This window comes from Oncorhynchus tshawytscha, linkage group LG26 (assembly GCF_018296145.1).
Source record: "Oncorhynchus tshawytscha isolate Ot180627B linkage group LG26, Otsh_v2.0, whole genome shotgun sequence".
Classification (NCBI taxonomy): domain Eukaryota; kingdom Metazoa; phylum Chordata; class Actinopteri; order Salmoniformes; family Salmonidae; genus Oncorhynchus; species Oncorhynchus tshawytscha.
The window spans coordinates 5,878,546-5,905,998 of record NC_056454.1 but is presented as its reverse complement, the minus strand read 5'-3'; the positions used below and the strand labels follow the sequence as shown (position 1 = coordinate 5,905,998).

At 39.6% G+C, this 27,453-nt stretch overlaps 1 protein-coding gene across 1 annotated transcript in view; it reads left to right on the top strand.

Annotated features, from left to right (window-relative positions):
* Positions 1-226: 226 nt before the first annotated feature.
* Positions 227-27,453, top strand: part of LOC112225089 — a 36,203-nt gene continuing 8,976 nt past the window's right edge. The window contains exons 1-5 of the mRNA XM_024388719.2: positions 227-3,373; positions 4,204-4,305; positions 18,571-18,627; positions 19,663-19,755; positions 20,215-20,400. Coding sequence (XP_024244487.1) covers positions 482-3,373; positions 4,204-4,305; positions 18,571-18,627; positions 19,663-19,755; positions 20,215-20,400 — 3,330 coding nt within the window. The 5' untranslated portion in view covers positions 227-481. The remainder of the gene's footprint in view (positions 3,374-4,203; positions 4,306-18,570; positions 18,628-19,662; positions 19,756-20,214; positions 20,401-27,453) is intronic.

The window sequence follows — 27,453 nt, the reverse complement described above, 5'->3', positions numbered from 1 at the left end:
TCAAGACTCTATTGAACACATTCTTGGGAAACAACATGGCAGTTAGCTCGCTATAGACAGATCAGGTGTTCAAGACGCTTCTCGTGTGTCAGTTTCAGATTTATGCCTTACTTCAGCTTTTTATAGTGATTTGATATTCCAGGAGTTATTTGTCACGTCTCTTGAAGCCCCAAAATAAAGTGCTAGGTCTCCTGGAAAGGGACCTATGTGCTAGGCTCAGTGGGGTTGCTGCTGTCTCAGGCGGGCTGTGGACTCAGTCAAGACCCCCAGCAGTGCAAGCCACTAGTACCAAAGGAGCTGTCTGTGACCTGCCAGCCCTCTGGACTCTGTCACCTCCCTTGAGAAAACAACTCTCTCGCTCTATGCTTGGAAGAGTTTAAAACCTCTGAACACTACAAACCTATTTGGAGAAGGTCAGCTCCCTGTGTGCCTAAAGAAGCACTCTGGTCAAAGCAAAGCTTTTGACACATCTGCCAAAAGCATGCCTGCTGAACACTGTGAGGTGTCAGAACTAATTGAAGCCATGGATTCAAGTGAGCCTTCTGAGCAATCTGCTGAACACTGCATCATTGTGGACGAAAGAAAAAACTCTTTGGACTATACTGAACCCCAAAAGGTCAATGGACAAATGGATTCCTCTGTGCACAGTGCCGATCATTACAACATGAATGTAGAACATGCAGAGGAGAGTAAACCTTCTGTGCATTATAATAGGCATTCTGAGGGCTTTGAACAATGGATCAACCAGCCCTGTGAGGACTATCCAGCTCTTCACAAGCACACTAATCAGTGTAAGTCTTCTGAGTTAAGTAAATCATTTGAAGAATGTACTCAACATTGCGAGTGCTTTGAGTTCAGCAAGTCCTCTGAGCACTGTGCTAATGACTGTCTAGCTTCTGTCTTTAGGCAACACTGCGAAAATTGCACAGGACACTTTCAGTCATCTGAACAATGCAAGCCTTCTGATCAACACTGTATGTCCTTTGAGCCAAGCGAACCTGCTGAGAGCTCTGAGTTTTTTGAGCAATGTAAGATATATGACTTCATACCTGACATCTCTGAATCTACTAAATCAATCAGATCATTTGAGCACTGCACTGGTTTTTGTGGGTATTCAGGAAAATACAATAATATTGAACATCCAACAGAATATAATGAGACTACAACGTCATATAATGATGATTTAAATCCCGCTGAGCCTACAGTTCAACAAATTGAAATCTGTGGGCTTTTTGACTCTGAGTTTTGCACAACATTAGAACCTATACATTCTTCAGATTTGAACATGCCTTCTCAACACTATGCTGAACAAGTTGATCCCAATGAAAGTAGACATGTCTCTAAAGTTTGTGAACCCACTGAGCAAACGTTGCTTGCTGAACAATGCAGTCATCTATCTGCTGAATATGATATACCCTCTGGGCACTGTGAACTGCAAAACAATCTCTATGAGCAAAGTGAGACAAGTGTACAGTGTGAACTGACTGAGCGATGTAATTCTTGTGAGAGCTATACCAGTCAACATCCAAGCATAAATAACAAATACTATGAGCCTAGCAACGCATTTTATTCTGAGGAAGACAAGTCTTCTGAGTGCTCATCCATTGAAACAAGTTATTTAGAATTTTGCATCGATGACTGTATAAATTCAGACCTATTAACTGATTCAGCTGAATCCTATGAAGCATTAGTGGAAGAAGGAGCACCAGACAAATCCAGGGATGATAAAGCTAAATTCTGTTCAGAGATATGGGGATCTTTTGACAGTTGTCCAGATGCGGTAGAATGTGAGGAAAGCAAAGCTGATGAAGAAAAACCTCACTTGGATGCAGTCGTTGAGGAATTCTTTGACTTATTCGATAAAAAGGATACTTATACCTTTTCTCAAAGGCGACCTTATACCTCCTGTTTTGAAGGGGGAGGGGTTCATGAGCAGATTTTTGAACAACTTAAACCTCAAGTGCCCATTATGAATGAGGAAGAAACACATATGCCCTGTGCCAAAAAAAGGCTTGAATCACTTGCTTTAGACGAGAAAATCAATGAGAATAAAGCTTTTAGTCAAGAAGAAGTTGATCAATCTTATGATGCTTGTGCTGAGGACAGACCATTTCATGTAGACTGTGCTGATGATGAGGCATCAGCCTCTGGATCTTTTGCAGAGGAGGAAAGATGTGAATCTTGTTTTGAAGAAGCCTCAGCTAATGAAGTTGACGTTTACGAAGCTTTTGTAGCAGAAGACAATGCTATTAAGGCTGAGGCCCACAAGCCCTTTGTTGAGGAAGATTGCATTGCTGAAGATAAAGCTGGTGAGGTTCATGCCAATGGACACTTAGTTGATGAGGACAACATGTACGAACACAGTGCAGAGGAAGCTTCTCATGGATCCTCTGCTGAAGTGTCTTTTGTTGAAGATGATGAAACATATGAGGGCCAAAATGATCAGACTTATGAACCATGCTTTGAAAAAGAGAAATCTTTTGATGAAGAAGACCAGAAAATACGCATTGCCGAAGATGAATTATACATCCCATATGCTAGAGACAAAGCTTATAGATTATATGAACTGTGTGATGAAGATTGCATCGCATATGGCTGTGAACATACACCATTTTCCATGGAAGGGGAAGCTTATGCACTCTGCGCTGAGGAGAAAGCCTGTGAACCAAGTGATGAAGAGCACCATGAATATGAAAGCAAAGCCAATGAATCTAGTGTTAATCCCTTCTGTGATGAAGAAGACTCTGATGATACTTTTAATGAAGGAATTGATGACAGCACTCCTGAGACATATTTTAAAGATGGAGTGTGCACTGAGGACGGAGAGCATGCTGCTCCATGTGCTGAGGAGAGTGAATGTCCGAACTCACTTGAGGTTATAACCAAAGACACTATACTATGCACTGAAGGAAGCAAACCAGCTATGCCTGATGGTATTGAATTCAATGGAGATCAAACTGATTCCTCTACAACCTCTTCGGAAGAGATAGATGAGCAAAACAAGTCATCTAAATTGTGTGAGGATCTGAACACACCATATATGTCTGAGGGCTGGGAGGAACACAATGTTGTCTCAGAGTACCTCCAACCCCCAGAGTCCGAGGACCTTTCAGAGCAGGTGTCTGAGAAAACAAGCCCCCCTTTTGATGGTGCTGAACATAGTAAAAACTCCATGGTCAGCGAGCCAGATGAACATCATGCCGAACAAACAGAGCCCGCTGAAAAAAGTGAGCTGGATGAGAAAACAGAGTTGCATGAATTTTTTAAGATTGTGGCCTCTGAACAACCAAGTGAAGAGTCTGACGAGGAGCTGAATGACGATGAGTCTGAGGAGTCCTGTGAATGCGAGTACTGCGTTCCGCCTAGCGACCAGGTATTTCAAGGTCTTTGCACCTTTCTTAAATCCATTTGAATAGCATGCACCTAATTTGATTAGAGCTCTGCTTTCAAATTTCAAATGATATATGAACGTTTCAGGTGTTGCATCAAACTGAAATTTGACAGAGAAAATATGTGTTTGTCAATGTATTTGGCCAGTTTTTTTTTAACGTATTGACCATTCAGTTTTAGCTTTGGCTGTGTTGGCGTTGGATAAAATTTGTGGCAACACAACTGAAAAAGAGGAGGATATGGCTAAACATAAGGCTCTTATTGCTTGACACAGCAGGTGGTATTAATGTCAGCCTATAAAAGTTATGATATCCTGACCTGGTTATTTACTCTGCTGGGGCAAACAAATTTGGATTGCACAGTATTATAGGCTGCTTATTTGGTCATCACATTTCCTCTTGCTAGTATAGTCGGTATTGCCTACTTGATGAGGGAAGGGTTAGCTCATAGTCAGCCCACAGACCCATGATAGCCCACAGTCACATTGACATTAACTTTTTCCATCAACAGAACACCAGCTGTTTGGAAATTGCTGTCTTATGCCCCCCCCTGGACACATTCCTCTATAACTCATTTCTCTCAACCTCACAAGCAAACCTTTTATCAGTGTGTTTTCGCACTACAATTTCATGAGGTAATGTTATCAGTTTAATTCATGACCCACCTGCAAACTTTTTAATGGTTTTTGCATCATGTCACAGTGTTTTTTTTATTTGCTTTAGAGCACAAAAATTGCAAAATAATCTAATTGCATCTATTAATATGATGTCATCATTTGGCTCATTAACCTAACATTTACCTACTTGCTTTCAGGTCCCAGAAAAACCTTTGCTCCCTCAAATCAAGTCAAAAGACGCAGGGAAGATCTGTGTGGTGATTGATTTGGATGAAACATTAGTGCACAGTTCATTCAAGGTAAGCTGATGTGTGTGACCGGCTCTTTAAGGACAAATGCTAACGTACTAGAGTTGATTGTTTTCAACTCTCTCTTTTGTACTAATTAGTAAAGCAAAATGCAAATAACAATTTATTTGATCTAACAGCATTGTTTTTATTCTATGTCCATATCAATATTAATTTCTTCAAAAAAGCTTCAAAAGAAAACGTACTTTTAGGAGATCCTATATTCAAGGGATCACAAAACAATTTTTTTGCCAAATTCAAGCAAGTTCTTCAGGGTCAGATCACTACTCTTGTTATGGCCATGGTTAAATAATACATTTCACTTTCAAGCGACCTTTTACGCCTAGTATTGAAATTGTAGTCCATATCATATGATATGTCCCTTCGTGTTCACAACTTGCCTATACAAATTGAATGATTGTATCTGCTTGTGATCAGATTTATTTGGAATGTTAATTGTTGTTAATGAATGTTTAACAAGTTGTTAAAGGCATAGTTCGGGATTTTGGCAATGAAGCTCTTTATCTTAACTTCCCCCAGGGCAGACACTGGATGAGTCAACGTTGTTTCCACTTCATTTCAATGAAATGACATTGAACCAACGTGAAATAGACATTGAATTGACGTCTGTGCCCAGTGGGTTGTGGATACTATTTGTGTGTCTCTGCGTGCAGTTTGAAGAAAGTTGCTAACTAGCATTAGCACAATTGCTAACTAGCAATAACTGTTCCTACAGACTTCCAATCATTGCGCTAATGCTAGTTAGCATTGGCTCACAAAACTACCTCTAACTTCCTTTGTACCGAACACAGAGACATAAAAATTGTATCCACGAGTTCACCTGACACTGGGGAAGAAGATAAAGGGCTTAATTGCCACAATCTTGAACTCTCTCTTTATGGTTGAGTGCACCATTAAAAATGTCAAGACTCCTTGTTGTGTGGCTTCTAGCAAGTATTCTTTTCTATGCTACTCGGTAAATCCAGAATTGGCTGCGTAATGGGCATTATGTACTCTTGCCCACCACAGGTGGTTTTTCAATCTAATCACAGTCTGTCCCAAAGGATGTCACCGGATAGGGCCACAGGTCTAAACTATCAATGAAAGTGGCAGCATTTGATTGAAGGCGAGTCACAAGTTGTAGTGGTGCTGTTTTGAGTCACTTGTAGTTTTGATTAGGGTGTATATAATTGGATTGATGTTCAGTTCTGTAATGTCTGTTTGTCCAAATAAGTTATGGAGGGAAACTTATAGTAAATTAAAGATCTTGATTATTTGAAATACATATTTTATTTCCTATTCTCTGAGAGACATATGCCCTATTCTAACTTAAGTTGGCTTGTTTTCTTTCATAATATGGCTGTTTTGATTTTAGAATAATGCTGTACATTTAGGTGATGTAAACCTACATTTTGATGCATGAAAACAATAAGTAAGTTCAACTCGGTTCAAAGTAAGCTAGAAAGGTCTAGTATGGAGTACCAGCAAAATAAATAGTGGGGTATGACGTACTAGTAAAACATAAACTTATCACAATAATTAATAAAGAAATTAATAAAGAAAACGGTAGGATATTGAACTACTTATCTTTGCCGCATTTGAGTCACATGAAAAATTTGCGAATAGACATGAAAACGTGTGGAATACGCTCCAAAATGTGGTGTTGTTCTTTGATAACACTAAAATGTTGCCATTGCAGAGATGAGTGGCTGAGATCGAGACACACGTTTACAGCAGTGTATGCATCATTCAGGTTACAAGACATGTGTAGTCCTAATGAATGACAATCACCAAATGTCATTCATAACACCTTTTGGTGTTTTGTAAGTTAAGTCTCTACGCATTTCACTTTACTTGTTCATGTGACATTAAAACTTGAAACATTTATCAAATGGCACTGTATGGATGCCGGAATTGAAGTAGCCTAATGGTGGGAATAGTAACTGAAGTCTGGACTCTGACTGTAAACCTCACATGTAGCCTATTATAATATTAACTCCTGCAGAATTAAGTGTCCCTCACAGTAAAATGATAGACCAAATGTCAATTTTGTCTCAGGAACAGGTGTGGAGAAGTATGAGAGAATGCAAATGTGTGCTTAGGGACCTGTTGTGTAGACTCAACGTGCAATTTCTTTGTGACAGAAAAGCTGACAGTATTTCATTTTCAACCACATAAAATTTGCATCCAAGATTAACTGAATTTTTTTTAGAAACATGTTGGATTATTTTCACAGCTTTTAATTTCCATAAAACCAGTCAAACTGCTGTCATTTGGAAATATCCCCTGGTCCCATCAGATTGCTGATGATGTAATTCCTGTCCTAGAACTGAAATTCTGTCAGTGTAATTAGCTAGCATGCTAACCTTAGCCAGCTAATGAAAGTTATGTGAGGACATTTCAGTTAAGATAATTAGGTGTTAGGTGAAAATAATTATTTACGAAAAAGACTATCAGCCTACCTGTCAAGAGATGAGTCTCAGCTAAACTGTGCTTATACGAGCTGTTGACATGTTGAGGGTTGACGTTTGTCTGACTCTTGTCGTTTGATAATTTCAGTGAAACCATGTTGGATTCCAGATGTCAGTAATATTGAACATGCACACGAACATGATCAAATAGCTATATTCTTTGTTCTCTCTATTCATTTCAGAAATGTTTCATACCCCTTGACTTATACCACATCTTTGTGGTGATTGGGTGTATTGATATAACCACCCAAAGTGGAATTATTAACTTTACCATGCTAAAAGGTATATTCATTGTGTGCTTTTAGAATTGTTTTCCCATCTACCAATTGGTGCCCTTTGCAAGGCATTGGTAAACCTTCCTGGTCCTTGTTGTTGAATCTGTGTTTGAAATTCACTGCTCGACTGAGGTACCATACAGATTGGTTTACAGAGATGAGGTAGTTATTCAAAAATAATGTTGAAAATTAGAATTGCCCACAGAGTCCATGCAGCTTACTATGTGACTTGTTAAGCACATTGTTAGTGACTTGTTAAGCACATTTTTAATCCTTAACATTTTTAGGCTTGTATACAAGGGGTTGTATACTTATTGACTCAATACATTTCAGATTTTAATTAATTTGTAAAAATGTTTTAAAACATAATTCCACTTTGACATTATGGGGTATTGTGTGTAGGCCAGAGACACAAAATCTTAATGTAATTCATTTTAAATTCAGGCTGTAACACAACAAAATGTGGTAAAAGTTGAAGGGGTGTGAATACTTTCTGAAGGCAATGCATTATCTAAATTGTGCAGCTATATATCAATGAATTTTCTAAATTGCAGCTGCGAATCTGCCATAGAAATAGAAAAAATATAACCTCTGGTAATATGGATAGCCTATTGAATGGTTTGAAGGGTGTATTGAAGCAATGGAGTTTTGCATGCTTTTCTCATTAAGATAAATGGAATGGTTGAAAATGAGCAAACCCTGCACACCCGGGCCATGCAAAATGAATTTGCCTAAAACGTTAGTGGTCAAAACCATTAATCTTTGGGCGACGTGGGGAGCGGTTTCTAAAATGCATAATTTATAAAATGGTCATCTTTGCAATGTTTTAGAGAAAAGCTGTTTGCCTCTCAGATGACTTGTGAATAGAAAGAACTTTGCAGCAAGTGGTTCTAAATAATAAACATTGCCATTTTGGTGGGTGGTAACATTGAAATTAAACCGAACCTGAAACAAAATGTACAATAGGCTGAAAATGTAACCTCATGGGAAAAGACAAGTAAGAGTCACGGAAACATCTGAAGTCACACATTTGGATTTGGCAATATATCATACTTTGACTAAAATGATGCCTTATTGACTTACATTGTTGTGCAACATCATGGGTAAGCTCTGGCCAGAGCCGGTCCTGACCTAAGCAAAATTCTGCTAAGGGGCCCTCTGACCCGGTCTAAGAATAAGTAGACCTATACAGAACAGAACAGAATGAGGTATAAACAAACAATATTGTTTTTTATAGAATATTTTCAATATAATCTTAAAATAAGTGAATATTAACATAAATAAGAAATTGTAGGCCCGTCTGAAGTTTGCTAGAGAGCATTTGGATGATCCAGAAGAAGATTGGGAGAATGTCATATGGTCAGATGAAACCAAAATATAACTTTTTGGTAAAAATTCAACTCGTTGTGTTTGGAGGACAAAGAATGCTGAGTTGCATCCAAAGAACACCATAACTACTGTGAAGCATGGGGGTGGAAACATCATGCTTTGGGGCTGTTTGTCTGCAAAGGGACCAGGACAACTGATCCGTGTAAAGGAAAGAATTAATGGGGCCATGTATCGTGAGATTTTGAGTGAAAACCTCCTTCCATCAGCAAGGGCATTGAAGATGAAACGTGGCTGGGTCTTTCAGCATGACAATGATCCCAAACACACCGCCCGGGCAATGAAGGAGTGGCTTCGTAATAAGCATTTCAAGGTCCTGGAGTGGCCAAACCCATAGAAAATCTTTGGAGGGAGTTGAAAGTCTGTGTTGCCCAGCAACAGCCCCCAAAAATCACTGCTCTAGAGGAGATCTGCATGGAGGAATGGGCCAATATACCAGCAACAGTGTGTGGAACCATTTAACTTTGTTTGTTTATAGTTACATCTTGTTTTGGCCAGAGTTGTATCAATTCACTCCGATTCACAGTGACCGTGGCGTGTGCAGAAAGTAGCCCATCACTTTTGCCAACGGATCTATCGATAGCGCCTGCTGAATTCAGGGCATTAATTTTGTTGAAAAAAGTAGCAGAACTTTTGTAGTTCTCAATGGCTAACGTTATATCTTTCAAAAATGGTGTGGAAGAAAGGACTGTCAACACATACTGAACAGCTCACGTTATAAACAGAAGCATGTTACATGGCAGACCATTATCTCAGCCAATCATGTCTAGCGGAAGGTTCCTGTCTTTTTCCATGGCTAACCCAACTAGGCTCATCATTTAATAATTTCATTCTTATTTATGGTTGGAATACAAGGTTGTTATTAAAGCAAACGAAACTTCACATGTTCAGGAAAGCATTTCTTCCTTTAAACAAAAAAAAAAAATGTTTACGTTCAAATGCCGCTCCTGTGAGTAGTGGCGTCAGGCATACACCTCGTTTCCTGAAACGAGTCACATATAGGCATAACACAAACTCATGATTACACTATTGTTCTTGTAAATTCCATCAACCTCATCATTCAGTTAGGACTCATTTAAATTTGATTGTGATGTAACTTGCACAATTATTGCCCATTCCATCCATGTGTTATTCATTCAGTGGGCTGGCATTGTTTGCTTCGCTGGATAGAGTCAAGGATATGTTTTGCATCCTTCTAAAGGCCTACTGCAACATGTAGCATGTTCTGGTTTCCTTGACAATAAATGTGATTAGTAATAGAGATATTGTAAATAAAACAGTCCCTTAACAGCTTATTTTTACAAAGAAAAAATGTTAATGAGAATGATCAACCCCAAGAGGCGCAATCAAGTTATTTGCTGCTGAATAAAAGGCATAACACAAACTCATCATTACACTATCGTCTTTCTAAATTAAATCAACCTCTTCACCCTCATCATTCTGTTAAGCCTAATTTAAATATAATTTTGAAGTAAGGTGCACAATTATCACCCATTCATACATTTGTCATTCATTCAGTGAGAAGAGAGAGACGTATTAGCGCCTGGCTGGGTATCAACATCCTACAATACATTGTCTTGGCGGGGTAAATTAAGGATCGGTATGAAAAAGGCTCTAAATACTTGTGATTTCAAAATTCTGACATATGAGTAGTGTAAAATACAAATATTTAGGAAAAGTCAGGGAAGGAGCAAGACATAGCTTTTTTTTGTCCGAATTTTGTAAAATGTACAAAATCAAATGGCGGTTCTAGTGTTATTTCACAACGGTTTAGGTGGTACAATGATTCTCTACACTCTGAGTACTGGTTTTACAGTGCCTTGCGAAGGCATTCATCCGCCTTGGAGTTTTTCCTATTTTGTTGCATTACAACCTAGAATTTAAATGGATTTTTATTTGGATTTCATGTAATGGATATACACAAAATAGTCCAAATTGGTGAAGTGAAAATGCAAAAAATAAGCTGTTTAAAAAAAATTATGAAGCCCCTAAATTAGATCTGGTGCAACCAATTACCTTCAGAAGTCACATAATTTGTTAAATGAAGTCCACCTGTGTGCAATCTAAGTATCACATGATCTGTTACATAATCTCAGTATATACAGTATACACCTGTTCTGAAAGGCCACAGAGTCTGCAACACCACTAAGTAAGGGAAATCCACCATGAAGACCAAGGAGCTCTCCACACAGGTCAGGGACAAAGTTGTGGAGATGTTCAGATCAGGGTTGGGTTATAAAAAAAGATCTGAAACTTTGAACATCCAACAGAGCACAATTAAATCCATTATTAAACAACAAACCTGCCGAGAGAGGGCCGCCCACCAAAACTCCCGGACCAGGCAAGGAGGGAATTATTCAGAGAGGCAACAAAGAGACCAAAGATAACCCTGAAGGAGCTGCAACGCTCCACAGAGGAGATTGGAGTATCTGTCCATAGGACCACTTCAAGCCGTACACTCCACAGAGCTGGGCTTTACAGAAGAGTGGCCAGAAAAAAAGCCATTGCTTAAAGAAAAAAATAAGCAAACATGTTTGGTGTTCACCAAAAGCATGTGGGAAACTCCAAAAACATATGGAAGAAGGTATTCTGGTCAGATGAGACTAAAATTGCCATTTTTGGCCATCAAGGAAAATGCTATGTCTGGCGCAAACCCAACACCTCACATCACCCCGAGATTACTATCCCCACAGTGAAGCATGGTGGTGGCAGCATCATGCTGTGGGGGTGTTTTTCTTTGGCAGGGTCTGGGAAACTGGTCAGAATGGAAGGAATGATGGATGGTGCTAAATACAGGGAAATTCTTGAGGGAAACCTGTTTCAGTCTTCAAGATTTGAGACTGGGAGAGAGGTTCACCTTCCAACAGGACAATGACCCTAAGCATACTGCTAAAGCAACACTTGAGTGGTTTAAGGGGAAACATTTAAATGTTTTGGAAGGTGCCTAGTCAAAGCCCAGACCTCAATCCAATTGAGAATCTGTTGTATAAATAAAAACATTAACAAAAATATTACATTTTCCACTAACTAAATAATCTGGTTGTTATATCCATAACTTCTAACCAATCAAATGTTTTATTATTAAGTTATTGACAGTTATGTGTAATTTCCCACTAGTGGGCAATTTCAAAGCTGCAAAAAAAACTGTTGAGGTATCCCTTAGATACACATATTTTTCTGACAACTGTTGTAACTTTTCAGATAAGTGATCATACTTTATGTAAAATTAAGAGACTCACGTGCTGATATGATGGCATATTTCATGAGCATGTATGACAATTTTTTGCCAATTCAAAATGTTTTTTTTTTTCCCATGCTTGTATTCGTGCCTGCATGTCACAATCACACAGTAACAACATAACTTGGCGAACTACAACAAGATAGTAGATTTCAGATTTCAATATGACAACAGCCAGTGAAAGTACAGGGCGCCAAATTCAAAACAACAGAAATCTCATAATTAAAATTCCTCAAACATACATGTATTTTATACCGTTTTAAAGGTAATGTTGTTAATCCCACCACAGTGTCCGATTTCAAATATGCTTTACAGTGAAAGCACCACAAATTATCATGTTAGGTCACCACCAAGCCAAAGAAAAACTCAGCCATTTTTCCAGTCAAAGAGAGGAGTCACAAAAAGCACAAATGGAGATCAAATGAATCACTAACCTTTGATGATCTTCATCAGATGACACTTATAGGACTTCATGTTACACAATACATGTATGTTTTGTTTGATGAAGTTTATATAAAAAAATCAGAGTTTACATTGGCGCGTTACGTTCACTAGTTCCAAAAACATCCAAAATATTGCAGAGAACCACATCATTGTACAGAAATACTCATTATAAATGTCGATGAAAATTCAAGTGTTAGACATGGAAATATAGATATACCTCTCCTTAATGCAACGGCTGTGTCAGATTTCAAAAAAACTTTACGGAAAAAGCAAACCATGCAATAATCTGAGACGGCGCTCAGAAAACAAATAAAATCTTCCGCCATGTTGGAGTCAAAAGAAATCAGAAATTACATTATAAATATTCCCTTACCTTTGATGGTCTTCATCAGAATGCACTCCCAGGAATCACAGTTCCACAATAAATGCTTGATATATTCCATAATGTCCATTATTTATGTCCAAGTAGCTACTTTTGTTAGCGTGTTAGGTACACATATCCAAACGCTCGTGCAGGCCATGCATAACTTCGGACAAAAACTTCAAAAAGTTATAGTACAGGTTTTAGAAACATTTCAAACCAAGTATAGAATCAATCTTTAGGATGTTTCTATCATAAATCTTCAGTTCCAACCAGAGAATTCCTTTGTGTGTAGAGGAACCATGGAACGCAGGTGGCTATGATGTGAAATGTGCATGACCAGGAAATGGCTCTCTGCCAGTAACCTGACTCATTCAGCTCTTATTCAGCCCCACAACACAGTAGAAGCCTCATTCAAGTTTCTAAGGACGGTTGACATCTAGTGGAAGCCCTAGGAAGTGCAACTTCATCAATATCCCACTGTGAAATCAATAGGGCCTGGGTTGAAAATCGACCAACCTCAGATTTCTCACTTCCTGTTTGGATTTCTTCTCAGGTTTTTGCCGGCCATATGAATTCCATTATACTCACAGACATCATTCAAAAAGTTTTAGAAACTTCAGACTGCTTTCTATCCAACACTAATAATAATATGCATATATTAACAACTGGGAATGAGTAGCAGGCCGTTTACTCTGGGCACCTCTGGGCACCTTTCATCCAAGCTACTCAATACTGCCCCTGCAGCTCTAAGGAGTATGCATTTTGTCTTATTTTACTGTTAAATTAACCTTGCGTTGTTTTACACAGAAGCCATTTTTGTAAATTTGACATTTATCTCAGGTGGGCCTAAACGGTATAGTAGCACAAAAAGCACTACCTCAATACAGAGTGTAAATTACAATAAAGCAATATTGTAGAAAAATAATCTCAATACTAACTTTGCATAATATTGTGATATATAGTGTATATTGATACACCAAATCATTGGTTTCCAAATATTTTATTAGTAGACTTTGCTATTCTGTTTTTTTTTACCATGACTGTTGTTCCAATTAAGCCCAGTATGGTCCTATTAAGTCCGGTTTGCATTGAGACACATGGGGATATGCTGATATCCTGTGATGATATCTGTAATATTCAATGAACATGAGCATATATATGTTTTTTGTTCAGATTTAAGTTAATTAAAACACACAAATACAGTTATAATGGCACCAGTGGAAACGGCTGCCATTTTAGGGGGTTCCAACCAATTGTACTGCTTTGTGTTTTATTTTTTTTACGTTGTTTGTCATTTCTTTTGTAAATAATGTTTCTGCCACTATCTCTCATGACTGAAAATAGCTTCTGGATATCAGAACAGCAATTACTCACCTCAAACTGGACAAAGATTTTTTATTTAACGAGTCGGACACAAAGGATTTACTACAGATACCGGACGAGGCCTGTCCTTTGCATGAAGAATAGACGCCAATACAGGGAACACAGGTCCGGGTGCCTTGTGAGTATTTGTCGGTGAGTGGATAACACGTCTCTACCATCCGTCTTATTGGCCAACGTGCAATCATTGGAGAATAAACTGGATGACCTCTGTTCAAGACTCTCCTACCAACAAGACATTAAAAACTGTAAAAGCACTAAAAGATGTTTCACTGAGTCGTGGCTGAACGACGACATGGATAATATACAGTTGGCTGGGTTTTCAGTGCATCGGCAAGACAGAACAGCTGCCACTGGTAAGACAAGGTGTGACGTCTGTGTATATTTGTCAGTAACAGTGCACAAAATCTAATATTAAGGAAGGCCATAAGCAAACAAGAAAATGGTCATCCAGTGGCAGCACTCCTAGTGGCCGTGGACTTTAACGGAGCAAACTTAAATCCATTTTACCTAATTTCTACCAGCATGTTACATGTGCAACCAGAGAGGAAAAAATCTTTAGACTTCCTTTACTCCACACACAGAGACACATACAAAGCTCTCCCTCGCCCTCTATTTGTCAAATCTGACTATAAATACATCCTGCTGGATTCCTACTTACAACAAAAACTGAAGCAGGAAGTATCAGTGACTCGCTCAATGTGGAAGTGGTCAGATGACACAGATGCTAATCTACTGGACTGTTTTGCTAGCACAGACTGGAATATGTTCCGGGACTCATCAGATGGCATTGAGGAGTATAACACATCAGTCACCTTCTTCATCAATAAGGGCATCGATGACGTTGTCCCCACAGTGACTGTACGTACATACCCAAACCAGGAGCCATGGATTACATGCAACATCCGCACTGAGCTAAAGGGTAGAGCTGCCGCTTTCAAGGAGTGGGACTCTAACCCGGATGCTTATAAGAAATCCCGCTATGCACTCAGGTGAACCATCAATCAGGAAAATGTGAATACAGGACTAACATTGAATATTACTACACCGGCTCCGACACATGTTGGATGTGGCAGCGCTTGGAAACTATTACGGACTACAAAGGAAAGCTCAGCCACGAGCTGCCCAGTGACACGAGCCTACCAGACAAGCTAAATGACTTCTATGCACGCTTCAAGGCAAACAACACTGAAGCATACTTGAGAGCACCAGCTGCTCCGGACAACTGTGTGATCACCGACTGTGTGATCACCGCTCGCCGTAGCCGATGTGAGTAAGACCTTTAAACAGGTCAACATTCACAAAGCCGCAGGGCCAGATGGATTACCAGGATATGTACTCCGAGCATGTGCTAACAAACTGGCAAGGGTCTTCACTGACATTTAAAACCTCTCCCTGACCGAGTCTGTAATACCTACATGTTTCAAGCAGACCACCATAGTCCCTGTGCCCAAGAACATCAAGGTAACCTGCCTAAATGACTACCGACCGGTAGCACTCATGTCTGTAGCCATGGTGCTTTGAAAGGCTTGTCATGGCTCACATCAACCTCATCATCCCAGAAACCCTAGACCCACTCCAATTTGCATACCGCCCCAACATATTGAAATATGACGCTCCCTTTCCCACCTGGACTAAAGGAACACCTATGTGAGAATGCCGTTCTTGGACTACAGCTCAGCGTTCAACACCATAGTGTCCTCAAAGCTAATCACTAAGCTTAGGACCCTAGGACTAAACACCCCCCTCTGCACCTGGATCCTGTTCTTCCTTACGGGACTTCCTGACAGGCTGCCCCCACGTGGTAAGGGTAGGCAACAACACATTTGCCACGCTGATCCTCAACACTGGGGCCCCTCAGGGATTTGTGCTTAGTCCCCTCCTGTACTCCCTGTTCACCCATGACTGCGTGGCCAAGCACGTCTCCAACAAGCGCTACTCATTACGTTTGCCAATGACACAACGGTGGTAGGCCTGATCACTAACAATGATTAGACAGCATATAGGGAGGAGGTCAGAGACCTGGCAGTGTTGTGCCAGGACAACAACTTCTCCCTCAATGTGATCAAGACAAAGGAGTTGATCGTGGACTACAGGAAAAGGAGGGCGGAGCACACCCCCATTCTAATTGACGGGGCTGTAGTGGAGCAGATTGAGAGTGTCCACCTCACCGACAAACTATCATTGTCTAAACACAGGTGTGAAGAGGCCCAGACAATGCCAATTCCCCCTCAGGAGACTGACAAGATTTTGCATGGGTCCTCAGATCCTCCAAAAGTTATACAGCTGCACCATCGAGAGCATCCTGACTGGTTGTATCACCGACTGCTATGGCAACTGCTCAGCCTATGACCACAAGGCGGTACAGAAGGTAGTGTGTACGGCCCAGAACATCATGGGGCCAAGCTTCCTGACGTCCAGGACCTCTAAACCAGGCGGTATCAGAGGAAGGCCCTAAAAATTGCCTAAGACTCCAGCCATCCTAGTCATAGACTGTTTTCTCTGCCACCGCACGGCAAGTGGTACTGGAGTACTACGTCTACATCCAAGAGGCTTTTTTTTTTTTACAGCTAATCAAATGGCTACCCGTTCTATTTGTATTGGTATTGTTTTTACACTGCTGCTATTCGCTGTTTATTATCTATGCATAGTGTCACTTTACATCTACCTACATGTCCATATTACCTCCATTACTTCAACTACTTCAACTGTACCCCCGCACAATGACTTGGTATCGGTACCCCCTGTTTATAGGCTCGTTGTTGTTATTTTATTTTGTTGCTCGTTTATTTTTTACTTTAGTTTATTTAGTAAATATTTTTTTAGCTCTTATTTTTCTTAAAACTAGATAGTTGGTTAAGGGCTTTTAAGTAAGTATTTAATGGTAAGGTTGTATTCGACAAATACAATTTTATTTTACTTGATCCATATTATGCATCTAGCCATGGTGCCTTTACCAAGATTGGAAACTATTAGGAACAATTAGAAACCTCGTTACTCTCCCTAAGATGTTTGGAGTCGTTGATGCAGAGAGAGAAGAATAAGATTAGGGTTGAAGGATATCAGGGATAGAAGACCTACAAGTGGTGGACAAAGATGCGAACAAATGAGGGACATGAATAGGACTATTGAGCAGTGGTGGAAAACAGTACCCAAATGTCATACTTGAGAAAAAGTATAGATTTGTTATAGAAAATGACTCAAGTAATAGTGAAAGTCACCCAGTAAAATACTATTTGAGTAAAAGTCTAAAACTATTTTGTTTTAAATTAACTTATGTATCAAAAGTAAATGTAATTGCTAAAATACACTTAAGTATCAAAAGTAAAATAATTAATAATTTAAAATTCCTTACATTAGGGAAATCAGACACAATTTTCTTGTTTTTTATTTATTTACGAATAGCCAGGGGCACACTCCAACACTCAGACATAATTTGCAAATGAAGCATTTGTGTTTAGTGATTCCGCCAGATCAGACACAGTAGGGATGACCAGGGTTGTTTTCTTGATAAGTGTTTAAATTGGACCATTTCTGTCCTGCTAAGCATTCAAAAGTACTTTTGGGTGTCAGGGTAAATATATGGAGTAAAATGTACATTATCTACTTTAGGAATGTAGTGAAGTCAAAATAAACGTTGTCAAAAATAGAAAATAAAGTACAGATACCCCCAAAAAACTACTTAATTAGTACTTTAAAGTGTTTTTAAATAAGTACTTTTCACCACTGCTAGGTGACTACTCATGCACTTTTGGGTGGGGCATTGTCATATTGTTGTCTTTCATCCATGTGATTCAGTTTTTTAGTCTACCACCTGTACCTTTATAATACACAATAGAGAGGGATATTTTAAATTATTTTCAGATAGGCTTTAGGAAGACAAATTGAACGAATTAACAAGATTAACAGTACAACAAATGTGAATCAGTTTTCAGATAATGAATTGAAGGTTGTGTGTGTTATGGACTTTGTTGCATGGCTTCTTATCCACACAGGGCCAGTGTGGGTGCAGGTTTGTGTTCTAACCAAACAATAACACACCTGATTCAACTAATCATGTCTTGATTGAAGTCTGTGATTAGTTGATTTGTTGAGTCAGGTGTGGGTACTGGTTGGCAAGAGCAAAAACCTAAGTCCACATTGATCTGTGTGGAAACGATTGGACCCCCACTGTTATAAGTGCTACTTTCATGATGAATAGCAATGATCTGTTTATTTCAATAACTTTAGGGGAGATTAATATAATCCCATTATAAATAAGAAATGTCAGTTTGTACGTTTTGAACATCCGGACATGAATTAAAATGTATTATTTAAGAGATGGGCGTATTTGGAACACCCATGGGCTTAAAGGGTACACTCAGTACCCACTAAGCCCAGTCCAGACTTTTCACATATTTTATCTAATATTTTTTGTGTTATTAAAACATTTTGTAAGTAAAGTCATAACTTCACGAGAGATGAATCTTTCATTTTATATGAACTTTTCTTACAAAATTAGGGCAGTATATGTTAGAAATGTCTAAATTTAGATTTTGGTGGGCTTAATAGGTACACTTACCCTACCACTTCTTAGACTTTCTTTCAATGAGAATTTCAGATCTATAACTCACATTTCTGTGTACATTTGGTCAGGTCGCCCAAAAAGTGATATAATGCAGCTTTAAGTAAATGGGTTCCGTACTTGATTCTTACATCGTATGTTCTTGCTCTCAACAGCCATTGAACAACGCTGATTTTATAATTCCAGTGGAAATCGATGGAACAGTTCACCAGGTAAGCACGACTCTTTTGAGTTTAAATTCTTAGCCTTCTCTCCTTCATAGCTCCACAATGGAATAAGCAGTAAAGTTGCCCTGACCTCAAATACAATTATATAATCTATTTTCTGTGTTATCCATGCTATCTCCTCAGTTTTGAAAGTGTGCCATTAGTTCAAAGTGGTCTCTTTTCTTTTTACCTTTTTCCTACCACTGTTTACTCACCGGTGCTATAGTGCTAGTACACTAGCCTAGCAACCTGACAGAGCTTTGGCCTTCTCTGTGGACGGGTCTCAGCAGCCGGTGTCTATTTCTGTGGGCTGACGAAACAAGGAAGTACTGACTGGCTTCTCAGAAATCACCGGGCCCATCAATCTCAGTCCCTAGAACAGAATCTGCCCAGCCCATTGGAGATCACATTGGAGATTGCAGATACTGCTGCAGTTTTGCTTAGTTTAAAGGCCAATTTTGGCCAGAAGACAGAATATAACACCTGTTTTATACCCCAGGCCTGGGTCTGTTTCAAGTAATCTAGGATAGGCTTGTTTAAGCAGGGAGAGCCTATTCGGGATGACTTGGTTCAGGAACATTGCCGATAGCGTCATGCTCTTTCGAGGAATCGAGCAGAACTTGAATAAAAGTTATATATTGACAGGCATATCCTTCCATATACAGATAATAGGCTACACCTGATTGACCATTCCACGTGGAAATGTAGGGTCATCTGGCATTTATGAAGTCTGATATGCTGTCAGAGGTGTTAACCTCTCTTTCAGTCTCTTTCAACGTCTCATTTTTATGTCCCAACCCATTAACCTCAATATCATCTGGCACCCCATAACAGTAAACCTGGACAAGCAAGGCAAGGTGCAGCCAAAAGTCACAGATGAGAGGGCGTAGGCACAACTATTGCTCCAAAAAGTATTTAAAATTATTCCTCTATTCAAAAAGTAGTTTAAAGCATTAACGTCTTGAGCAAAGAAAAAATACAGTCAACGTTTTGTAAATAATCGGAAGTATTTCCCCATGTCTTGTGTTTCTATTACTTCAGGTGTATGTGTTGAAGCGACCCCATATGGATGAGTATCTCAGAAGAATGGGGGAGTTGTTTGAGTGTGTTCTGTTCACTGCGAGTTTATCCAAGGTGAGATCATGTTCACTGAATGCTGATTGACATAACTACATTAAAGGTTGAAAGGATCTAACTTTTAGTCAACTACTAGGCTTAGAGGGAAATTCGGGATTTAACAAGTTAAATGTTAGATGGTTCCCCATCCTGAAAGTAGTCTACGGGCAAGGATAAACTGTAATCCATGGTTCTGTTTACTTTAAACAGCCACTACAAATGTAAGCTAACTTAAGTCCATGCTATCTAACAATCAATGGAAGTGACGGGGGCATCTAAAATACTGAACGTTCCCTTTAAGATTGTGACACGTGTTTGACATGTTTTATTTACAATTCTTAGAAACTTAGCCCTGCCATTCTAATATCCTACTCATAGACACGGACTTCATTTACATTTACATATGCATCACACACACACAGCTTTCTGTGAACTACCATCAGTGACAATGTTGTGTGTTTTTTCCTGTTGTGCCAGTATGCCGATCCCGTCTCCGACCTGCTGGATAAATGGGGTGCCTTCCAACACCGTCTCTTCCGGGAGTCCTGCGTTTTCCACCAAGGAAACTATGTGAAAGACCTGAGTCGTCTGGGCAGGGACCTCAACAAGGTCATCATTGTGGACAACTCTCCAGCCTCCTACATCTTCCACTCTGATAATGCTGTATGTCATTCATACTTCTATCTACCAGTATACTATACTAAGCCCTCTATTCAATCAACTGCAGATAAATGCGAAACTGCACTGCAGGTTCACTCAGAAAATTGCTGTTGTTTCAGCGGTGTTTAAGAGAAACTGACACTTTTAACTATTTTACAGGAATGAAACAAACAGATAATCATAGTATTGTCCCAAAATATAAAATGTGTGATTTATTCGTCAAATGTAATTTACAAGAGTTTTTACAAATTGTTTCTATTTGACTCAAAATTCTATAACATATAGTACAGCATGGTTGGCAGCATTATATGGATGCAGTCAATGCATGATTAATTTAATTCAGCGCTAAATCATACAAAAAAAATAGTTGATTCAACATACAATTGTACGGCAACCAGCTGCAATAGGATTGTGAGTTTTACTCAGCAAAAACATTGTTGAGCAAACTCACAACAAAAAGTTTGCGTGAATTTGTGTGAATTTTGTTGAGCAAACTCGTAATACTATTGCAGCTGGATGTCTTACAATTGTATATTGAATCAACATATATTTACTTACAGTTCAAGTAGTCTAATAAATATATCTATCAGGTTGTAAATCACAGCTAGTAAATTGGCTGCCTCCAGCCATTCAGGTGATGCACTGTTTGTTTAATTTGCTCAATATTTTTGGACAGAAATGGCAGTGATTGGGAATCTCAACACAATCAATTCAGCTAGTTAAAAAAGTATAATGATCACAAGATTGTGGCTAATAGCTAATCTATTTACGTACTGTAGACCTACTTAATTAGCAAGCTAGATGGCTTGATACCAGAGTTGTGGACTCGAGTCACATGACTTAAACTCGAGCCTGACTCAAGTCACACATTAGATGGCTTGAGACTTGACTTGATATAAAATAAAATAACTTGAGACTTGACTTTGACTTGGAGTCTCAAGATTTGGGACCTGACTTTGACTTGAGACTAATGACTTGAAATTATCTGGCCAGGTTTTGCAACGTTTTGTCACCCATTTGGTAGAGCATGGCCATGGTTGTGGGTTCGATTCCCACAGGGGACCAGTACAAAAACGTATAAAATGTATGCACTCACTACTATAAATCGCTCTGGATTAGAGCTTCTATTAAATTACAAATGTAAATGTACATTTTGTGGCACAGAGGGAAAATCTCAATTGCATACACCTCACGCCCTTTCTCCTCTCAAGTTGCAACGTTTATTTCCCATTTGCACAGGATACAACAGGTGTAAAACAGTACAGTGAAATTCTTACCTTAAGACCTCTTTCCCAACAATGCAGTGATAAAATAATAATAGAAACTAGATGTTATTGTACAATTTATGGGATTTGTTTAACCAATATTTTTGTTGTTGTGGTAAAAGTTTTAAAAGTTTCACTTTACTATTTAAAGCAAAACATATTTAAGTATGTATGGTTTTGAAAAATTTTATAGTTGTGGTAGTGTCTGCATTTAGTAATGGTTATAGTTATAGTAGACTGGTTATAGTTGGAAAAGTTAGAATAGCCTGAACATATGAATGTTGGCTTTGGCGTGAACAGTTCAAGAGATACTGTTCGTGAGTAACATTATGCTAATTAATGCACATTTATAGTTATTAGTTAATATGTTTGAAAGAATTTGAAGTTAGGAGAGCAAGAACCTGTGAAAGTTTATTCATTTTTTCTAGCATGATGAGTTCAAAAGTTACAATTATTGTTGGCAGGTATTATATGCTAATTTATGCACATTTAAGTAGTTATAATTTATAGTGCAGACCAGAGTTAGTGTGTAACGGCATTCAGAGGTGGAAGAAGGATCGGACCAAAGCGCAGCGTGGTAAGCGTTCATGATGATTTATTCAAAATGACCTGAACACTGAAATACAAAACAATAAACGATGTGAACATAACGAAAACCGAAACAGTACCGTGTGGCCCAAACACTCACACGGAAAAAAACACCCACACACCAAAGTGAAACCCAGGCTACCTAAGTATGATTCTCAATCAGAGACAACTAACGACACCTGCCTCTGATTGAGAACCATACTAGGCTGAACACAAAAACAAACATTGAAAAACAAACATAGACTGCCCACCCCAACTCACGCCCTGACCATACTAAAATAAAGAATAAAATAACAGAACTATGGTCAGAACGGGACATAGTGCGAACCAGCGCTAGCTAGCAACACCTAGGACCAGAGTTGGACCTGAGCTAGTGCATTCCAGAATAGTAGTTGTGGTTCAGTAGTTTTGTGGTCTTACCTTACCTTTGTGTGTGGTCAGTTGTTCTCAGTAGTGGTTAGTAGTTGTGCTCAGTAGTTGTGTGGTTGTGGTTCAGTAGTTGTGGTAGGTGGTTGTGTTGTTTTGGTCATTAGTTGTGGTCAGTAGTTGTGTGGTTGTGGTCATTAGTTGTGTGGTCTGTTGTTGTTGTCAGTAATTATGTGGTTGTAGTCAGTAGTTGTGTGGTTGTGGTTAGAAGTGGTCGATCATTTTGGTAAGTACAGTACGTGTGTGGTTCAGTAGTTGTGGTAAGAGTGTGGTTCATTAGTTTTGGGCAATAGTTATGTTGTTGTGATCAGCAGTTTTGTGGTTGTGGTCAGTACTTGTGGTTTAGCAGTTGTTGTTGTGTTTAGTAGCTGTGGTCAGTAGTGGTCAACAGTTGTGGTCGGTAGTTTTGTGGTTGTGGTCAGTAATGGTCAGTAGTTTTGCTAAGTAGGTGTGTGGTTCAGTGGCTTTGTTTAGTAACTACAGTTGGATGTACTGACATTCTCTAAAATGACTTATAATTCATAATTCATCATTCTCTTGCAACAGCTCTAATTGACATTCCTGCAGTCAGCATGCCAATTGCAAGCACACTCAAAACTTGAGACATCTGTGGCATTGTGTTGTGTGACAAAACTTCACATTTTTTTGTCTTCAGCACAAGGTGTACCTGTGTAATGATTATGCTGTTTAATCAGCTTCTTGGCAACGGACAAATGCTCTCTAACAGGGATGCAAAACAACATTTGAGAGAAATAAGCTTTTTGTGCATAGGGACATTTTTTGGGAGCTTTTACACTTCAGATCATGAAAAATGGGACCAACACTTTACATGTTGTTTATATTTTTGTTCAATATAGTTTAAAAAGTATAAAAGATACAGGATCAAAATGTGTGTACAAGCACACTATTCCAGATCAATATGCACATTTTAAAGTTTTAATTATGTTTCTAGCTTTTAATTATGTTTCTAAGAAACAACTAACTAAATAAGCTAAAGTAAAAAATTAAATAACAATAACGAGGCTATATACAAGGGGTACCGGTAGAGAGTCCAGGTGGCCATTTGATTAATTGTTCAGCAGTCTTATGGCTTGGGGGTAGAAGCTGTTAAGGAGCCTTTTGGACCTAGACTTGGCGCTCCAGTACCGCTTGCCGTGCGGTAGCAGAGAGAACAGTCTATGACATAGGTGTTTGGAGTCTCTGACACCGCCTAGTATCTAGGTTCTGGATGGCAGGAAGCATGGCCTCAGTGATGTACTGGGCCGTATGCACTACCCTCTTTAGAGTCTTACGGTCGGATGCCTAGCAGTTGCCATGCTAGGTGGTGATGCAACCGGTCAGGATGCTCTTGATGGTGCGGCTGTAGAACCTTTTGAGGATCTGGGGACCCATGCCAAATCTTTTCAGTCTCCTGAGGGGGAAAATGTATTGTGGTGCCCTCTTCACGACTGTCTTGGTGTGTTTGGACCATGATAGTTTGTTGGTGATGTGAACACAAAGGAACTTGAAACTCTCGACCTGCTCCACTGCAGCCCCGTCGATGTTAATGGGGGCCTGTTCAGCCCTCCTTTACCTGTAGTCCACGATCATCTCTTTGTCTTGCTCACATTGAGGGAGAGGTTGTTGTCCTGGCACCACACTGCCAGGTCTCTGACCTTCCCCCTATAGGCTGTCTCATCGTTGTTGGTGATCAGGCCTACCACTGTTGTGTCGTCAGGAAACTTATTGATGGTGTTGGAGTCGTGCTTGGCCACACAGTTGCAGAGAGAGGTGTATGGACCCAGGGACCTTAGCTTAGTGATGAGCTTTGTGGGCACTATGGTGTTGAACACTGAGCTGTAGTCAATGAACAGCATTCCCACTTGGGTGTTGTTTTTGTCCAGGTGGGAAAGGGCAGTGTGGAGTGCGATTGAGATTGCATTATCTGTGAATCTGTTGGGGCGGTATGCAAATTGGTGTGGGTCTGGGGTTTCCATGATGATGGTGTTGATGTGAGCTATGACCAGCCTTTCAAAGAATTTCATGTTTACCGATGTGAGTGCTGTGACAGTAGTCATTTAGGCAGGTTACCTTGGTGTTCTTGGGCACAGGGACTATGGTGGTCTGCTTGAAACATGTAGGCATTACAGACTCGGTCAGGGAGAGGTTGAAAATGTCTTGGTAATCCGTCTGGCCCCGTGACCTTGTGAATGTTGACCTGTTTTAAAGACACTTGCTTGGCTACGGAGAGTGTGATCACGCAAGTCCTGCCACATCCGAAGAGCGTCAGAGTCAGTGTAGTAGGATAATAAAACATTTAACTAAAATAAAAACCACATATGAGGTGGGTTAGAATCACGAAAATCACGGAAATGCAAGTACTGTGTATACAGGTCAATGCCAGTACCTTATTAAATGTGCAGGGATACTGGAGTGGTTGAGGGGGGTTTCATACATAAAACATGACTGGTAGTACAAATATATAAAAACTTATGGTACTACACTATTGGTAATATATACATGTAAACAGGAGTAATAGTTACCAGTAGCAGGATAAATAGATAAATACTAATGGCAAAATAATCAATCGAAAGTGGTGTAATGGAGTCACTCGATAGGCTGAGGGAGAGCAGTAGTTGTTAGCCATTTTAACAGTCTTATCACTAGGTGATGGAAGCTGTTTAGGGGTGGGGGGACTTCTGGCTTTCTCCTCCAATGGGTTTTGAGAAGGTGAGAGGACACGAGGAGTATGCAATTGAGATTCTCCCCAAGCAGCATCGTCCCTTCAAAAAATGTACAACAGATTGGCTAGCGAAAACAACACTCAACCCTCAGAATGGACCATCAAACTGCCAATAAACACAGGTAGCTACTGAACAGATTGCTGATTTGCTGTACAGCTATACAATCGCGTGCAGCACAAAGTCAAATTGTAGGGAGGGAGGAATTATGTGGCGATCAATCATTTTAACTGCTTACTTTGCAAGCTCACCAGCAATAGGGCATCAAGCAACAATTGCCAGCATAGGCCTAATGGTATTTTGGTATGTCAAAATTGCTTGGAATTAGTAATTTACTTATGAAACTTGCATTTGGTGTTTGTTGATAAAATTCATTATCACTGTGGCGAAGATGCACCAAAGGCTTTTCTTTCCACTTGCGCACTCCAAACTCTCGCCCGTGGAGAGTGCTTTGTTCTCTTTTTGAAATGGTTGCTGTTGCTTTCACATGTTTAAATGTGGTACATCTATATTCCGTCTAATCTGACAGTAATTGCTAACATTTAATCATTCCATCCCTGTCCCAATTATTGCAACACTTAGACATGTTTCGTGATTGAGGTACGGGTTTGTCAGTACATCACTTGGCCAGGAAGAAAGAACTCTCCAGGAAAAAGAAAGGCATAAGTGTATGTTTCCTGATTAACTATTCAAGGTGTGATTGTGGTAACGTACAGGAGCTCAAGCCATTTTGTTCTCCCGATTTGGAATACCTCACGATCAAATGCCGTCTGCATTACCTACCGAGAGAATTCTCTTCGGTCATCGTCACAGCTGTTCAACACATATATATATATATATATATATATATATATATATATATATATATATATACACACACACACACACACACACACACACACACACACACACACACACACACACACATACAGTGGGGCAAAAAAGTATTTAGTCAGCCACCAATTGTCCAACTTTTCCCACTCAAAAAGATGAGGCCTGTAATTTTCATCATAGGTATACTTCAACTATGACAGACAAATTGAGAAAGAAACATCCAGAAGATCACATTGTAGAATTTTTTATGAATTTATTTGCTAATTATGATGGAAAATAAGTATTTGGTCAACAACAAAACTTTATCTCAATACTTTGTTATATACCCTTTGTTGGCAATGACAGATGTCAAACGTTTTCTGTAAGTCTTCACAAGGTTTTCACACACTGTTGCTGGTATTTTGGCCCATTCCTCCATGCAGATCTCCTCTAGAGCAGTGATGTTTTGGGGCTGTTGCTGGGCAACACGGACTTTCAACTCCCTCCAAAGATTTTTAATGGGGTTAAGATCTGGAGACTGGCTAGACCACTCTAGGACCTTGAAATGCTTATTACGAAGCCACTCCTTCGTTGCCCGTTTCATCTTCAATGCCCTTGCTGATGGAAGGAGGTTTTAGCTCAAAATCTCACAATACATAGCCCCATTAATTCTTTCTTTTACACGGATCAGTTGTCCTGGTCCCTTTGCAGAAAAACAGCCCCAAAGCATGATGTTGCCACCCGATGCTTCACAGTAGGTATGGTGTTCTTTGATGCAACTGAGCATTCTTTGTCCTCCAAACATGATGAGTGTTTTTTACCAAAAAGTTATATTTTGGTTTCATCTGATCATATGACATTATCCCAATCTTCTTCTGGATCATCCAAATGCTCTCTAACAAACTTCAGACTGGACCTGTACTGGCTTAAGCAGGGGGACACGTCTGGCACTGCAGGATTTGAGTCTCTGGCGGCGTAGTGTGTTACTGATGGTAGGCTTTGTTTCTTTGGTCCCAGCTCTCTGCAGGTCATTCACTAGGTCCCCCCATGTGGTTCTGGGATTTTTGCTCACCGTTCTTGTGATCATTTTGACCCCACGGGGTGAGATCTTGCGTGGAGCCCCAGATCGAGGGAGATTATCAGTGGTCTTGTATGTCTTCCATTTCCTTATAATTGCTCCCACAGTTGATTTCTTCAAACCAAGCTGCTTACCTATTGCAGATTCAGTCTTCCCAGCCTGGTGC